General features: G+C 45.0%; 2 protein-coding genes across 3 annotated transcripts; one reads left to right on the top strand and one right to left on the bottom strand.

Moving 5' to 3' along the window:
* Positions 1–406: 406 nt before the first annotated feature.
* Positions 407–4,779, top strand: LOC119365225 (sucrose synthase 7-like). Its single transcript, XM_037630836.1, has 16 exons — positions 407–751; positions 838–992; positions 1,110–1,302; positions 1,385–1,503; positions 1,583–1,799; positions 1,881–1,976; positions 2,066–2,242; positions 2,332–2,448; positions 2,540–2,706; positions 2,793–3,017; positions 3,101–3,422; positions 3,564–3,808; positions 3,891–4,029; positions 4,177–4,277; positions 4,372–4,395; positions 4,528–4,779. Exons 1-16 carry the CDS (start codon positions 515–517, stop codon positions 4,586–4,588), a joined length of 2,595 nt encoding a protein of 864 aa, XP_037486733.1. The 5' UTR covers positions 407–514; the 3' UTR covers positions 4,589–4,779.
* An 838-nt stretch (positions 4,780–5,617) lies between these two features.
* Positions 5,618–8,158, bottom strand: LOC119365226 (coiled-coil domain-containing protein 124-like). Of its 2 annotated transcripts, none has more exons than XM_037630839.1 (4): positions 7,429–8,158; positions 6,459–6,578; positions 5,976–6,029; positions 5,618–5,885 (listed from the first exon to the last, which is right to left on the bottom strand). In XM_037630839.1, the coding sequence occupies exons 1-3, from the start codon at positions 7,996–7,998 to the stop codon at positions 6,018–6,020; spliced, it is 702 nt and encodes a 233-aa protein (XP_037486736.1). In that variant the 5' UTR covers positions 7,999–8,158; the 3' UTR covers positions 5,618–5,885; positions 5,976–6,017. The 2 variants fall into 2 exon arrangements, with proteins under 2 accessions (XP_037486736.1, XP_037486735.1); XM_037630838.1 differs by having other exon boundaries at positions 5,618–5,901; positions 7,429–8,156.
* Between the last annotated feature and the right edge of the window lie 10,487 nt (positions 8,159–18,645).

Genomic DNA, 18,645 nt, shown 5'->3' on the forward strand with positions numbered 1-18,645 from the left:
TCAAAGTAGTGTGTTTCATTGGTCTGGTAGGAGCAAGATTTGGAAGGGCGCCTGCAGACTTGGCAAGCTGGCATCCTGTGACGGCTGTACAATACTTGGCCATCCTGCCGCTTCTGCTCTGCATGCATCTTCATGCCGTGACGAGACACGAAAGGAACTTTGCTTTCTGTCCTAAACTAAAAGCGGGAGGTTAACAAAAATGGGGAAATGTGCAAGACATCCTATGCCGCTATGCGTTTCTTCCCTCCCTCGCGTGTGTGCTTCTTTGGAATAACTTGTCCCGGCCGATGTGCTTTCTCCTCCCGGCCTAGCCTCGCCTACCTTGCATGTCCAGTTGTCCACACCAAAGAAAACTTCCTCCAGGGAGCCAAGTTTTGCTCCGTGCCATCCTCTATAAATCGCTGCTCACCCACGCCCAGACAAACCACACAGCTTTCCTTCCCTTTCCCAGCATAGTTCTTGGGCCTTCTCCGCCAACTTCAGCGAGCCTGGTGGTGAGCTCGAGTCCCTCGCCATGGCCTCCACCAAGCTCAGCTTCAAGAGGATGGACAGCGTCGCCGAGACCATGCCCGACGCGCTGCGGCAGAGCCGCTACCAGATGAAGAGGTGCTTCCAGCGCTACGTGTCCAAAGGCCGCAGGCTCCTCAAGAACCAGCAGCTCATGGAGGAGCTCGAGAGGTCGCTCGACGACAAGGTCGAGAAGGAGAAGCTCGTCGAAGGCTTCCTCGGCTACATCATTTGTTCCACCCAGGTTAGTTGTTATTTCGCTTTGAAATTACCCAATTCACTTCTGTTGGAGAGCCTATTAAATTTTTTCTATCATTATTATGCTTGCAGGAAGCAGTAGTGCTACCACCGTTCGTCGCGTTCGCCGTCAGAATGAACCCCGGCATCTGGGAGTACGTCAAGGTTCACGCCGATGATCTGTCGGTCGAAGGAATCACGCCGTCCGAGTACCTCAAGTTCAAAGAGACGTTATACGATGAGAAATGGTATGTGCATTTCCTGATATGATCTAAGCTTCAGATGGATGAGAAATGCAATTTGATTCTATCTATGTACTAGTTGTGAAACTGAAGAAGAAAATTGTTTGTTCATGTGAATTTCAGGGCCAAGGATGACAACTCGCTCGAGGTTGATTTCGGCGCTCTTGACCTCTCAACACCTCGTCTGACACTTCCCTCGTCCATAGGGAACGGGATGCAGTTCGTCTCCAAGTTCATGTCTTCGAAGCTGAATGGCAAGCCTGAAAGCATGAAGCCGTTGCTCGACTATTTACTCACTCTGAACTACCGCGGAGAGGTAAGGATATCAGCCACTCACACCACACAGATTATCGAAATTAACAGACTGGTCAGACTTATGTATCCTTGCAAACATGCAGAAGCTGATGGTTAACGACACAATCGACACGGTGAACAAGCTTCAGACAGCGCTGCTCCTCGCAGAAGTTTTTGTCAGTGGGCTGCCAAAATTCACACCATATTTGAAATTTGAACAAAGGTAATGTACTGCCAAATTAAGCGGCATAAAAATCTAGGGTGCCAAAAATGCCTAAGGTTTATTTACAATGGTCCTGCAGATTTCAAGAGTGGGGATTGGAGAAAGGGTGGGGTGAAAATGCCGAGAGGTGCAAGGAGACGTTGAATTTCCTATCTGAAGTTCTCCAGGCGCCGGATCCTATCAACATGGAGAAGTTCTTCAGCAGGGTTCCATCCATATTTAACATTGTTGTCTTCTCTATCCATGGTTACTTTGGCCAAGAGAAGGTTCTAGGCTTGCCAGACACCGGCGGTCAGGTATCAATATCATCAAATCGTAGGAAATAATACTCTGATCAGCTTATATCATACTCTGAAGGCATGGTTTCTCCATAACAGGTTGTCTACATCCTGGACCAAGTCAGGTCCATGGAAGAGGAGCTTCTGCAAAGAATCAAGCTGCAGGGTTTGCATATAACACCAAAGATTCTTGTGGTAAATCTATTTACACTGTGATCATAGCCGTTCCTGCTATCTCTGTATTTGTAGAACTTGATAAACTAATGTCTACTCTTGTGCTGAAGCTAACAAGACTGATACCAGATTCCAAAGGCACAAAGTGTAATGTGGAGCTTGAACCAGTTGAAAACACAAAATATTCACACATACTACGTGTGCCGTTCAAGACTGAAGATGGGAAGGATTTGCGCCAGTGGGTTTCCCGGTTCGACATTTACCCTTACCTGGAGAGATATGCTCAGGTTTGCCACCTACGAATTATTAATCATCAGCACTCTTGTCTCTTGTGTTAAGGAATCTTGAGTAAAATTTCAACGCGATGCAATTTCAGGATGCCTCTACCAAAATTCTTGACATTCTAGAGGGCAAACCAGACTTGATCATTGGCAACTACACCGATGGCAACTTGGTGGCGTCCCTCATGTCGAGCAAACTAGGAGTCACACAGGTGAGAAAATATCTAATCAAATAGGATTCCTCAGGATTTATTTTGCCACCAATCACAGCTTATGTTACACCCTAAATGATCTTCCTGACAGGGAACGATAGCGCATGCTCTCGAAAAGACGAAGTATGAGGACTCGGATACCAAGTGGAGAGAGCTGGACCAGAAGTACCACTTCTCCTGTCAATTCACTGCTGATATGATTGCCATGAACACTACTGACTTTATCATCACTAGCACATACCAAGAAATCGCTGGAAGGTCTGTATACTGAATCTTATTGTAATAACTTCAGTGCTCGAAGTACTTACTCCTAGAACTTCTTAACATAAATAAGTGTGATGCAGCAAAGAGAAGCCTGGCCAGTATGAACACCACTATGCATTCACAATGCCCGGCCTTTGCCGCTACGCCACGGGCATCAATGTCTTCGACCCGAAGTTCAACATTGCTGCACCTGGCGCCGATCAGTCCGTCTACTTTCCCTTCACACAGAAGCAGAAGCGGCTGACAGCTTTACACCCACAGATTGAGGAGTTGCTGTACAGTAAGGAGGACACAGATGAACACATGTAAGTTCCTTACAAACACTGAAACACACATACTTTCATTTGATCAGATGAAGTTGCTAACTGTTGTGACGCTGCCAAATCAGAGGGTATCTGGCAGACAGAAGTAAGCCAATCATCTTCTCGATGGCGAGGCTGGACAAGGTGAAGAACATCACCGGACTAGTCGAGTGGTATGGTCAGAACAAGAAGGTCAGGGACCTCGTGAACCTCGTCGTCGTTGCAGGTCTCCTGAATGCTGCACAGTCCAAGGACCGGGAAGAGATAGACGAGATCAACAAGATGCACAATTTGATCGACAAGTACCAACTGAAAGGACAGATCCGCTGGATCAAGGCTCAAACTGACCGTGTCCGTAACGGAGAGCTGTACCGTTACATTGCAGATACAAAGGGTGCATTTGTTCAGGTATACAATGAGCTACAAAACTAATTGCTCGATCATGAACAATATATGCCTGCATCCTCTGAAGTGGATGAAACCTCAACTCTAGCCTTTTCTTTCTTTCTTGAAATAAAACCTCAACACTAGCCTTTTCTTTGGTTTCAGCCTGCTCTCTATGAAGCATTTGGGCTAACAGTCATCGAGGCGATGAACTGCGGGCTGCCAACCTTCGCGACAAACCAAGGAGGGCCGGCAGAGATCATCGTCGATGGGGTCTCGGGTTTCCACATAAACCCAATGAACGGCAGGGAGGCAGGCACCAAGATTGCAGACTTCTTCCAGAAGTGCAAGGAAGACCCAGGCTACTGGAACAAGATGTCCACTGCCGGGCTTCAGCGCATCTACGAATGGTAGGCATCGACTTTTATCCTACCTCAGGAATGGTCTTCCTATCACCTGGTAAGAATACTAACCATGTGTACACGATGGCAGCTACACATGGAAGATCTACGCAACTAAAGTGCTGAACATGGGGTCAATGTATGGCTTCTGGAGGACTCTGAACAAGGAAGAGAGAGTGGCCAAACAACGCTACCTGCAGATGTTCTACAACCTTCAGTTCAGGAATCTGGTGAGTCTATTTTTTTTGAAGCAAGGAATCTGGTGAGTCTATGATCTGATATACATCTGATGCAGTGGCCAGTGCACAATGCAAACAAGATGATAGCCAAAGGAGGTCTGGCGATCAATGACCATATCATCTTCTTCTTTTTTTCAGGTGAAGACCGTCCCCAGAGTAGGGGAGCAGCCTCCGAGAGCCGCAGCCACGACAGGCGCGGCGGCAGAGCGTAACCAAATCGTGGCAAGGCCGAGAGAAAGGCAAGTGTGCGCACTCTTACGAAATTTACTGAGGAAAGACCGGGGAAGCAACTGACTGACCCGTTTGTTGTTTGGGGTTTGGGTGCTGCTGCAGAAAGCCGCAGGGTCGGGTCCAGAGGTTAGTCACTGCTCGGTTCTTCTTCCTTCCAGCAATGCATGAAACTATCTGTAGAACAATACAGTGAAAAGTGCTATATTAGATCGAGCATGCGTGCTGACCTTTGAATGCTTCCTTTATTTGTGTTCTCAGGATGATGACCAGCCTGCTCGGGCCGAAGCCGCCGACTTATGAACAGAACGGCTACAAATGAACTATAATTGTACTCTGGAGCAAGATGCTCGCAGCTCGATTCATTCCATTTATGGCATAGTGTGAAGTGATTGGTGTGGGATTTGTATACGTGTGGTGTGTGGATCTTTATTGCATCGGTTGTTGTTTGGAAACATGTAACAAAGATAAAAAATGCCCATGGCAACAACTGATAATAATACAATGATTGAAGATTTGTTCTACGCCGAGAATCTACTTGGCACAAGGTTTCAAATTTTAACAAACTTAAATGAGATATCAATTTGCCTTGTGCAATCATTATCCGCCCCGCGTAAGCACTCCAACTTACAATGTATGAATACAATTGCTTCTAAAACATGTTTAAACATAGAAATGGAAACTCCTCGGAATCGCTGAAGACAACAAACAGAAAATACTTCTATACAATCAAATTCTACCGGGAGACAGTTGTAAATCAATGTATTGACCAGCCAAACACATTTTGCAAATTCGACAATGCCACTCAGATTTTCACCATACTTTCGGTTCAGATGGATGCAAGAAACCGTAGCACCCTTCTAGGCCAGAGCCTGTACAAAACTGCAACGGTCCATGATGCATCACATGATTCCAATTTCTTCCAGCGCAGAGCAGCTTGCCCCCCACCAGATCCATGATCCATCTGAGCAAACAGGGAGACCTGCGCCGCCGCCTCACAACCACCCCCGAAACCAAAACCATCGTCACGCCTCCGCATTTTCTATCCCACCGCCTAGCCCTCAGATATGAAATATTTCAGGAAGGATTTGTTTTCAGGCAAAAGCTGCATTGTCAATATTTTTTAGCAGCAGCAGCAGTACTACAGAGTGTAACCTCAAGTGCTTGATATCTCGATTCATCACCATTACTACTCCCTCCGTCCGGAAATACTTGTCATCAAAATGGATAAAAGGGGATGTATCTAGACGTATTTTAGTTCCAGATACATCTCTTTTTATCGATTTTGATGACAAGTATTTTTGGACGGAGGGAGTACTTTTCGCTACAATCACAATGACCAGATGAAAAATTCACAAAGATTACGGAAGACATAGACAGAAGAAAATGGCATAATCATCCTGTATTAGCCCAACTGTTCAAAATTCAAGTACTAACATGCCCCAAACATAACTAAGTACAACATGAACTTGGACAAAATCTCTCTAATCAAAAGCAAACCCTCAGAATATACATTGCATCGATTTGTTGATTATTAGCTGAGAAGCTTGAGTATTTGGTTCAAGCTATGCCACACATCATTTCACTCCACGGACAAAGATACTGAGGCAGCTGCAGTTCTGTTCCATTGGATGCCTGCGTGTTAAGGCACGTTATTGTTCCATGAATTATGAAAGCCACAGGCGCCTACTAAAGCCATGGAAACTCACCTTAGAATCCATATCAATCGGTAAGAAACTGGGACTGTATCCTCACTCAGTTGCCTGCACATGATAATCACAACTCAGGTGAGACAACAAACCCCTAGAGTAGTCATAATTCATACACCACCCTTCTGCTTTCCAAGTTAAATTACAGGAAAATATCCAGAATCATCACTTCGGGATTAATTTCTGTTGGAAAATATTTTCATTAAAGATACTCCCTCCGTCCCATAATGTGAGGGAGTATTAAATAAATGTGATGCAATTGCCGATTGTTGAGGTTTGCCCCCATTCTCTTTCTATTCTTTTGCAGATGCCGGTGATGTATTGATTACCGTCAGTTCTTTGTCGACAACATTTATGCAACATAATTACAAAATAACATGTTATAATGCTAAAGGCAACAGACTCAATGAACCAAGAAAATATGGGGCACAAATAAGAAATATATTTGAAAAACAAGTAGCATATAGGATTATATGAACAAACCTTGTTCAGAGGGTTGTCTGGGGATTTCTTCCATAGCTTCCATATCATATCTTTGTACTGTTTCAGTGTTAGGCCTGGCTTTTCTTCCTTCAGCCTAGGGAGCTCTGCCTCTTCAAATGCCTATCATAAAGATAATTCGGAATGTACTTAAGCAACAGATCTCCAATGAGCATAAGTTCCAACCATAGCATACCACATGAAACTAAATGACTCATTAAGAGTACAATAAATCGCATCCAATTTTCTCAAAAAAATAAAAAAATATCGCATCCAATGTAGGATTTGCAAAGTAACATGGCACATAATGCAGAATACTCTTGTAAGTGACATGATTAAAATTCATCTACCAATCAGAAGTTTGTGTTTGAACTCTGAACTAAGGTAATCGCAAAATCGTAAGATTAAATGCATTAGTACATCAAAATACTGTCTGTGAGAGTGGCAGTGGAAGTGGTAAGATGTTGCCTCCCAAACTAGCTAACTGGCCCTGTGGATGAATTTCCCCTTATGCTCCTCGGCCTATGGGTTTTTAGTAATAAACCAGTAACTACCATACAAGATACTCCACTCATTATGTTCAGGGAGCAATTAGCTCTAGGATAGCAGATATCAACTCATTGCGTCCTCTCTTGAGAGATTATAGAAATTTGATTGCTCACCGTCTCTAATCGTGTTCATGGAACATCCAACAATTGTAAACAAGTACCATAGGGCTCATCCGCACAGTTAGTACCAGAAGAAGTCACTATTGGGCATTCTCACAATTCATATCGAAACTATAACTATCATTGTCAGCAGACCTAATGCGCATGGAACAGTAAAATCATACCATGGTTTGGTTAATCGTACACTGCTTAGCACAAAAATCCTTTTTTTTTCGTGATTATAATGTAACCATCATCAATTTTTCAAACTTGCGCAGCAGTTCAGTAAGCAAATCTAAACTTTGGACAAACACTAAAATATGTACCTTGAATGATGCCTTGAGGCGGCGCTCAGGATGCCTGTCTGCCGGCAAGGCCGCGTCTGTGTCAACAAGCGACAACCGCACGATGGCCTCGTCGACGCCCGAGGCCTCGATGATGGAGTCGTCCCTGTTGGTGTTGGCGACGAGGACGACGCGCTCGTACTCCTCCTCCTCGGCGGTGCGCGCGGCGCGCTTCTTGGCGGCCTCGGCCTCGCGCTCGAGGCGCAGGCGCTCCTCCTCGCGGCGGCGCACGAGCTCGGCCTCGGTGACCTTGGGGGCCGGGGCGCCGACGCGGTTGGCCTTGCGGGCGTCCGTCTTGGACACGGCGGAGGCGACGGCGGCGGCCTCGGCCTCGGCGAGGCGGCGGTTCTCGGCCTTGCGGGCGGCGGCCTCGGCGCGCTTCTCGGCCTCCTCCTCGCGGCGGCGCGCGGCGCGGGACTTGGACCCCTCGGCCTCGCGCCAGTACTCCTCCTCCTTGGCGCGCTCGGCGCGCTGGCGGCGGTCCGACTCCTCGGCGGAGCGGCGCTCGCGGGCGGCCTCCGCCTTGGAGTTGACGCCCATCTTCTTCGGCATCGCGGGCGGCGCTCGGGATTCTGCGCTCGATCGGCGGCGCGGCGCGGCGTGGGGAATTTGGGGGAAGTTGATGGTCTGGATCGGGATTTCGGGAAGGTTTGGCTGTCTAGGGCTCGGGTCTGGGGTCCTCTATGCGTGAATGGCGTACTCTGTACGCGTGTTGCTTATCAGGTTCTTTTGCAGTAGGAAACGCGTTCCAGAGTCTTCTAGATGTACAGCTCGTATGGACGCGCAGAGTCGTCGAGGATCAAATAAGTTTTTTCTTTTCAAAAAAAATCATTTGAACTTATTAAAATTTCAACGATGTTTAACTGCCATATTTTCTAAATTCCAATAATAACTTCTAGTGAATCTTTTTTTTAAGAAAACTTTCAATCTATTCATCTTTAATCATGGTAGTACAACAAACATCAGAAATAATAATAATCTGTCAAAAAACATCAGAAATAATAAAAAGTGCATTCATGTCCGTAGACCACCTGGCGAGGACTACAAGCACTGAAGCGAGCCGAAGGCGCGCCGCCATCATCGCCCCTCCCTTGCCTGGGTCGGACAAAACTTGCTGTAGTTGACAGTCGAGAAGTCGTCGTGGTAAGTCCTCATAGGACCAGCGCACCAGAACAACAATTGCCGCCGTTGAAGAGCAACGTAGATCAGAAGGAAATCTGAAGACACACAGACGTAGACGAACTACAACCAGATCCGAGCAAATCCACCAATGACAGATCCGCCAGAGACGCAACTCCACATGCCCATCGACGATCCTAGACGCACCATCGAGATGGGGGCTAGGCGGGGAGAACCTTATTTCATCTTTAAGGAGACGGCCTCCGTTTTGTCTTTCCGAGCAGGATACAAACCCAAACAAAACTCAAAGCAACATCTAAAAACGAAGCCCTTTCGCTAGCAATGGCCAAGATCAACCGCGCTGCCATGGCCCTAAGGCCACCAAAAACGAGGCGGACCGGTGGCGACAACCTTTAGTGAATCTTATTCCTTGATGTGGCACCTAGAAAACAAAGGTCACCCCACCCCCACCCCCAAAAAAGTCACCACTCTACTAGCTCATTGTATCATGTGATTTGTTTTACAGGAGTTCATCCCATTTTATATTCTTGTTGTGGCGAGTCTAAAGGTCCATCTAAAATTCACATCTTTGGTTGTTTTCTTATGATAAGTTGATGACTAGATATAACCTTAGGAAAGGGCACAAAACTAACCCATTTAATGGTGGTGGTTTTTTGTGGCGAGGATCTATACGTCTCCATCATATCTATTTTCCCAAACTCCTTTTCCCTTGTTTTGGACTCTAACTTGCATGATTTGAATGGAACTAACCCAGACTGACATTGTTTTCAGCAGAATTGCCATGGTGTTGTTTTTGTGTAGAAATAAAAGTTCTGGATTAACCTAAAAATTTATGAAGAATATTTTTGAAATTAATAAAAAATACTGGCACAAGAATTATCCAGAGGGGGCCACCCAGAGGCCACAAGCCCTGGGGGCGTGCCCACCCCCTGGGGCGTGCCCTGCAGGCTTGTGGGCCCCCTGGAGCCCCTCTGATCTCAACTCCAACTCCATATAACCCTATTCGGGGAGAAAAAATTCAGAGAGAAGAGTTCATCATGTTTGACGATACGGAGCCGCCGCCGCCTCCTGTTGTTCATCGGGAGGGCTAATCTGGAGTCTGTTCAGGGCTCCGAAGAGGGGGATTCATCGCCATCATCACCACCAACCTTCCTCCATCACCAATTTTATGATGCTTACCGCCGTACGTGAGTAATTCCATCGTAGGCTTGCTGGTCGATGATGGGTTGGATGAGATTTATCATGTAATCGAGTTAGTTTTATTAGGATTTGATCCCCAGTCTCCACTATGTTCTGAGAATGATGTTGTTATGACTTTGCTATGTTTAATGCTTGTCATTAGGGCCCGAGTGCCATGCTTTCAGATCTGAACCTATTATGTTTTCATGAATATATGTGTGTTCTTGATCCTATCTTGCAAGTTGTAGACACCTATTACGAGTTATGATTCGCATACCCCAAGGTGACAATAATTGGGATTCTTTCCGTTGATTACCGTAGTTTGAGGAGTTCATGTATTCACTAAGTGCTAATGCTTTGGTCCGGTTATCTATTAAAAGGAGACCTTAATATCCCTTAGTTTCCGTTAGGACCCCATTGCCACGGGAGGGTAGGACAAAAGATGTCATGCAAGTTCTTTTCCATAAACATGTATGACTATATACGAAATACATGCCTACATTATATTGATGAATTGGAGCTAGTTCTGTGCCACCCTATGTTATGACTGTTGCATGATGAATGCCATCGACATAATTATCCATCACTGTTCCATTGCCTATGAGCTTTTCACATATTGATCATTGCTAAGTTACTTTTCCGTTGTTACTGTTACAATCATCACAAAACTGTTACAATTACTTTTGTCATCGTTACCGTTACTTCCATACTACTTTGCTACTAAAAACTTTGTTGCAGATATTAAGTCTTTCAGGTGTGGTTGAATTGACAACTCAGCTGCTAATATTTGGAAATATTCTTTGGCTCCCCTTGTGTCGAATCAATAAATTTGGGTTGAATACTCTACCCTCGAAACTGTTGCGATCCCCTATACTTGTGGGTTATCAAGACCTTTTTCTGGCACCATTGACGGGGAGCATAGCTCTATTCTCTGAGTCACTTGGGATTTATATCTGTTGATCACTATGAAGAATTTGAAAGATACCAAAACCAAGATCTATCCCTCTAATACGAGGGGAGGTAAGGAACTGCCATCTAGCTCTGCACTTGATTCACCTTCTGTTATGAGTAAATTTGTGACACCACCACATGCTATTCATTCTGATATGTCGCAAGTAATTGATGATGCTACTTCTGCGATGCATGATGCTTATGATGTTACTATTGTTGTGGAACGCAGTAATAATTCAAAAATTTCCTACGTGTCACCAAGATCAATCTAGGCGATGCTAGCAACGAGAAAGAGGGAGTGCATCTTCATACCATTGAAGATCGCTAAGCGGAAGTGTTCCAAGAACACGGTTGATGGAGTCATACTCGCGGCGATTCAAATCGCGGAAGATCCGATCCAATTGCCGAACGGATGGCGCCTCCGCGTTCAACACACGTACAACCCGGGGACGTCTCCTCCTTCTTGATCCAGCAAGGGGGAGGAGAAGTTGAGGGATAACTCCGGTAGCATGACGACGTGGTGGCGATGGAACTCGTGGTTCTCTGGCAGAGCTTTGCTAAGCACTACGGAGGAGGAAGAGGTGTAGGAAGGAGAGGAAGGGCAGCACCAGGGCGTTTCCGGGTGCGGCTTCCCTCTGTCTCCCTCACTATATATAGGGGGAAGGGGGAGGAGGAGGCGCCCTAGGGTTTCCCCTAGGAGGGGGCGGCGGATAAGGCAGATTGGATCTCCCTAGGGAAACCCTAGGGAGACTTGCCCCCCAAACCAATCAGGTGGTGGCTGAAGGAAATATGCCCTAGAGGCAATAATAAAGTTATTATTTATTTCCTTATATCATGATAAATGTTTATTATTCATGCTAGAATTGTATTAACCGGAAACATAATACATGTGTGAATACATAGACAAACATAGTGTCACTAGTATGCCTCTACTTGACTAGCTCGTTTATCAAAGATGGTTATGTTTCCTAGCCATGGACAAAAGAGTTGTCATTTGATTAATGGGATAACATCATTAGAAGAATGATGTGATTGACTTGACCCATTCTGTTAGCCTTAGCACTTGATCGTTTAGTATGTTGCTACTGCTTTCTTCATGACTTATACATGTTCCTATGACTATGAGATTATGCAACTCCCGTTTACCGGAGGAACACTTTGTGTGCTACCAAACGTCACAACGTAACTGGGTGATTATAAAGGAGCTCTACAGGTGTCTCCGAAGGTACATGTTGGGTTGGCGTATTTCAAGATTAGCATTTGTCACTCCGATTGTCGGAGAGGTATCTCTGGGCCCTCTCGGTAATGCACATCACTATAAGCCTTGCAAGCAATGTAGCTAATGAGTTAGTTACGGAATGATGCATTACGTAACGAGTAAAGAGACTTGTTGGTAACGAGATTGAACTAGGTATTGGATACCGACGATCGAATCTCAAGCAAGTAACATACCGATGACAAAGGGAACAGCGTATGTTGTTATGCGGTTTGACCGATAAAAGATCTTCGTAGAATATGTAGGAGCCAATATGAGCATCCAGGTTCCGCTATTGGTTATTGACCGGAAACTGTTCTAAGTCATGTCTACATAGTTCTCGAACCCGTAGGGTCCGCACGCTTAACGTTACGATGATAGTTGTATTATGAGTTTATAGTTTTTGATGTACCGAAGGTTGTTCGGAGTCCCAGATGTGATCACGGACATGACGAGGAGTCTCGAAATGGTCGAGACATAAATATTGATATATTGGAAGCCTATATTTGGATATCGGAATCGTTCCGGGTGAAATCGGGATTTTACCGGAGTACCGGGGGTTACCGGACCCCCCCCAGGGGGTTAATGGGCCTACATGGGCCCTAAGGGAGAAGAGGAGGGCCGGCCAGGGCAGGCCGCATGCCCCCCCTAGTCCGAATAGGACAAGGAAGGGGGGGCGGTGCCCCCCTTTCCTCTTTCCCCCTTCCCCCTTCCTTCTCCAACAAGGCAAGAGGGGGGAGTCATACTCCCGATGGGAGTAGGACTCCTCCAGGCGCACCCCTAGGGGCCGGCCGCACCTCCCCCCTCCCTCCTTTATATATGAGGGCAGGGGGGCACCTCATGACACACAAGTTGATCTTCGTGATCGTTCCTTAGCCGTGTGCGGTGCCCCCCTCCACCATATTCCACCTCAGTCATATTGTTGTGGTGCTTATGTGAAGCCCTGTGTCGGTAGAACATCATCATCATCACCACGTCGTCGTGCTGACGGAACTCTTCCCCGACACTCTGCTGGATCGGAGTCCGGGGATCGTCATCGAGCTGAAGGTGTGCTGAACTCGGAGGTGCCGTACGTTCGGTACTTGGATCGGTCGGATCGTGAAGACGTACGACTACATCAACCACATTGTTATAACGCTTCCGCTTTCGGTCTACGAGGGTACGTGGACAATACTCTTCCCTCTCGTTGCTATGCATCACCATGATCTTGCGTGTGCGTAGGATTTTTTTTGAAATTACTACGTTCCCCAACAGTGGCATCTGAGCCTAGGTTTTATGCGTAGATGTTATATGCACGAGTAGAACACAAGTGAGTTGTGGGCGGTACAAGTCATACTGCTTACCAGCATGTCATACTTTGGTTCGGCGGTATTGTTGGATGAAGCGGCCCGGACCGACATTACACGTACGCTTACGCGAGACTGGTTCTACCGACGTGCTTTGCACACAGGTGGCTGGCGGGTGTCAGTTTCTTCAACTTTAGTTGAACCGAGTGTGGCTACGCCCGGTCCTTGCGAAGGTTAAAACATCACTAACTTCACGAACTATCGTTGTGGTTTTGATGCGTAGGTAAGAACGGTTCTTGCTCAGCCCGTAGCAGCCACGTAAAACTTGCAACAACAAAGTAGAGGACGTCTAACTTGTTTTTGCAGGGCATGTTGTGATGTGATATGGTCAAGACGTGATGCTATATTTTATTGTATGAGATGGTCATGTTTTGTAACCGAAGTTATCGGCAACTGGCAGGAGCCATATGGTTGTCGCTTTATTGTATGAAATGCAAACACCCTGTAATTGCTTTACTTTATCACTAAGCGGTAGCGATAGTCATAGAATCAATAGATGGCATAACGACAATGATGCTATGATGGAGATCAAGGTGTCACGCCGGTGACGATGGTGATCACAACGGTGCTTCGGAGATGGAGATCACAAGCACAAGATGATGATGGCCATATCATATCACTTATATTGATTACATGTGATGTTTATCTTTTATGCATCTTATCTTGCTTTGATTGACGGGAGCATTTTAAGATGATCTCTCACTAATTATCAAGAAGTGTTCTCCCTGAGTATGCACCGTTGCGAAAGTTCTTCGTGCTGAGACACCACGTGATGATCGGGTGTGATAGGCTCTATGTTCAAATACAATGGGTGCAAAACAGTTGCACACACGGAATACTCAGGTTAAACTTGACGAGCCTAGCATATACAGATATGGCCTCGGAACACGGAGACCGAAAGGTCAAACGTGAATCATATAGTAGATATGATCAACATAGTGATGTTCACCATTGAAACTACTCCATCTCACGTGATGATTGGACATGATTTAGTTGATTTGGATCACGTGATCACTTAGATTACTAGAGAGATGTCTGTCTAAGTGGGAGTTCTTAAGTAATATGATTAATTGAACTTAAATTTATCATGAACTTAGTCCTGGTAGTATTTTGCAAATTATGTTGTAGATCAATAGCTCGCGTTGTTGCTTTCATATGTTTACTTTGATATGTTCCTAGAGAAAAATTGTGTTGAAAGATGTTAGTAGCAATGATGCGGATTGAATCTGTGATCTGAGGTTTGTCCTCATTGCTACACAAAAGAATTATGTCCTTAATGCACCGCTAGGTGACATACCTATTGCAGGAGCAGATGCAGACGTTATGAACGTTTGGCTAGCTCAATATGATGACCACTTGATAGTTTAGTGCACCATGCTTAACGGCTTAGAATCGGGACTTCAAAGACGTTTTGAACGTCATGGACCATATGAGATGTTCCAAGAGTTGAAGTTAATATTTCAAGCAAATACCTGAGTTGAGAGATATGAAGTCTCCAACAAGTTCTATGGCTAAAAGATGGAGGAGAATCGCTCAACTAGTGAGCATGTGCTCAGATTGTCTGGGTACTACAATTGCTTGAATCAAGTGGGAGTTAATCTTCCAGATAAGATAGTGATTGACAGAGTTCTCTAGTCACCATCACCAAGTTAGTAGAACTTTGTGATGAACTATAGTATGCAAGGGATGACGAAAACGATTCCCGAGCTCTTCGTGATGTTGAAATCGACGAAGGTAGAAATCAAGAAAGAGCATCAAGTGTTGATGGTTGACAAGATCACTAGTTTCAAGAAAAGGGCAAAGGGAAAGAAAGGGAACTTCAAGTAGAATGGCAAGCAAGTTGTCACTCCCGCGAAGAAGCCCAAAGCTGGACCAAAGCCTGAAACTGAGTGCTTACACTGCAAAGGAAATGGTCACTGGAAGCGGAAATGCCCTGAATATTTGGTGGATAAGAAGGACGGCAAAGTGAACAAGGGTATATTTGATATACAGGTTATTGATGTGTACCTTACTAGTGTTTATAGTAGCCCCTGAGTATTTGATACTTGTTCGGCTGCTAAAAAATTAGTAACTCGAAATAGGAGTTACAGAATAAACAGAGACTAGTTGAGGGTGAAGTGACGATGTGTGTTGGAAGTGGTTCCAAGATTGATATGATCATCATCGCACACTCCCTATACTTTCGGGATTAGTGTTAAACCTAAATAAATGTTATTTGGCGTTTGCGTTGAGCATAAATATGATTTGATCATGTTTATTGCAATATGGTTATTCATTTAAAGTCACAGAATAATTGTTGTTCTGTTTACATGAATAAAACCTCGATGGTTATACACCCAATGAAAATAGTTTATTGGATCTCGATCGTAGTGATACACACATTCATAATATTGATGCCAAAAGATGCAAAGTTAATAATGATAGTGCAAGTTATTTGTGGCACTGCCGTTTGGGTCATATCGGTGTAAAGCGCATGAAAAAACTCCATAAAGATGGATTTTTGGAATCACTTGGTTATGAATCATTTGATGCTTGTGAACCGTGCCTTTTGGGCAAGATGACTAAAACTCCATTCTTCGGAACAATGGAACGAGCTACTGACTTGTTGGAAATAATACATACTGATGTATGCAGACCAATGAGTATTAAGGCTCGTGGCGGGTATCGTTATTTTCTGACCTTCACAGATGATTTGAGCAGATATGGGTATATCTTCTTGATGAAACATAAGTCTGAAATAGTTGAAAGGTTCAAAGAATAGTGAAGTGGAAAATCATCGTAACAAGAAACTAAAGTTTCCGCGATCTGATCGTGGAGATGAATATTTGAGTTACGAGTTTGGTCTTCAATTAAAACAATGTGGAATAGTTTCACAGCTCACGCCACCTGGAACACCACAACATTATGGTGTGTCCGAACATCGTAACCGCACTTTATTGGATATGGTGCGATCTATGATGTTTCTTATCGGTTTACCACTATCATTTTGGGGTTATGCATTAGAGACAGCTGCATTCACGTTAAATAGGGCACCATCTAAATCCGTTGAGACAACACCGTATGAATTATGGTTTAGCGATAAACCTAACCTGTCGTTTCTTAAAGTTTGAGGTTGCGATGCTTATGTGAAAAAGTTTCAGCATGATGAGCTCAAACCCAAACCAGAGAAGTGTGTCTTCATAGAATACCCAAAAGAGACTATTGGGTACACCTTCTATCACAGATCCGAAGGCAAGATCTTTGTTGCTTAATATGGATCCTTTCTAGAGAAGGAGTTTCTCTCGAAAGAAGTGAGTGGGAGGAAAGTAGAACTTGATGAGGTAACTGTACCTGCTCCCTTATTGGAAAGTAGTTCATCATAGAAATCAGTTCCTGTGATTCCTACACCAATTAGTGAGGAAGCTAATGATGATGATCATGAAACTTCAAATCAAGTTACTATAGAACCTCGTAGGTTTTCCAGAGTACGGCCTGCACCAGTGTGGTACGGTAATCCTATTCTAGAAGTCATGTTACTAGACCATGATAAACCTACGAACTATGAGGAAGCAATGATGAGCCCAGATTCCGCGAAATGGCTGGAGGCCATGAAATCTGAGATAGGATCCATGTATGAGAACAAAGTGTGGACTTTGGTGGACTTGACCGATGATCGGCAAGCCATAGAAAATAAATGGATCTTCAAGAGGAAGACGGACATTGATAGTAGTGTTACTATCTACAAAGCTCGACTTGTCGCAATTTTTTTTCCGACAAGTTCAAGGTGTTGAATATGATGACATTTTCTCACTCGTATGGATGCTTAAGTCTGTCCGAATCATGTTAGCAATTGCCACATTTTATGAAACCTGGTAAATGGATGTCAAAACTGCATTCCTTGATGGATTTATTAAAGAAGAGTTGCATATGATGCAACCAGAAGGTTTTGTTAATCCTAAAGATGCTAACAAAATGTGCAAGCTCCAGCGATCCATCTATGGACCGAGGCAAGCATCTCGGAGTTGGAATATACACTTTGATGAGTTGATCAAAGCATATGGTTTTATACAGACTTTTGGAGAAGCCTGTATTTACAAGAAAGTGAGTGGGAGCTCTGTAGCATTTCTAAATACTATATGCATGTCAGGACCCCGATCCTAAGTCACACCGATCTAGCATGTAACACTTCATATCACTTTGCGGCCTCACGCATGGTATTCCCACGGGTGCCACCTTACCTGGCCCGGGACCGTTTGCGCCTTTTGGCTCACGGAAATGATAGTGCCGCTAGCATCCATATGACAAAGAACCCGGGCTGACATGGCTAGTCGTGAACCCAAAGTGGCACTAACTTATATGGACATGCATACATGACCCAACAACGAACGTGTCGGTCATCAGCGAGTGAATCCGGGCTGTAGCAACTGGGCTAGAAGGACTCCGGTAAACCGGGCTGTAGCGGGCTAACAGGACTCGGGTACTCATCGCGTGACATTTCCCCGAAGGGACATACACAGGAACGAAGAAGGACACATGCCGACCAGCCTAAGTGTTCCAGAGCAGTAGCAAGCTACCATGGCTCAGTGGAAGCACTAGGAGACATTTCCCGGTAAGAGAGGCTACTAAGGATAAACAACTAGATAGTCAAATCCCACACATACCAAGCATTTCAATAGCATACACACAATATGCTCGATATGTGCAAATACAACATGGCATCACAACATGACTCTACAACTCAAGTATTTCATTCAATAGGCTCCAAGGAGCGAGATGTTACAATCATGGGTCTCACGACCCAACAATCAGAGCATACAAGTCAAAGCACAAGCGGAAGCTTAACATGTCTGGGTACAGACATCTATAAATGAGAAAGGCTGAGAAGCCTGACTATCTACCAGATCCTGCCGAGGGCACAAGATCGTAGCTGAGGTAACAAGCTAAACGTCGAAGTCCACGCGAAACTACTAGTGAGACTGAAGTCTCTCTGCAAAAACATAAAATAGGCAAACGTGAGTACAAATGTACCCAGCAAGACTTACATCAGATCTAACTACATATGCATCATTACCAACAAAGGGGATGGTGGGGTTTAATTGCAGCAAGCCAGCTTTGACTCGGTGGCTATCCTGAACTACGACTGCAAGCGACTCTTTGAGGTGGCGCACACGAGTCCACATATTCACCATATCAATACACCACTATGGATCCGCTCCCGTCTCCCTACGCGAACGCCATCCATAGCACTCACGCTTATCTTGCGCATTTTAAAGTATCCACTTTCACTTGTCTATGAACTGTATAGGCAACCCAGAAGTCCTTTACCACGAACACGACTATTCGAATAGA

This window comes from Triticum dicoccoides, chromosome 2B (genome assembly GCF_002162155.2).
Source record: "Triticum dicoccoides isolate Atlit2015 ecotype Zavitan chromosome 2B, WEW_v2.0, whole genome shotgun sequence".
Lineage (NCBI taxonomy): Eukaryota > Viridiplantae > Streptophyta > Magnoliopsida > Poales > Poaceae > Triticum > Triticum dicoccoides.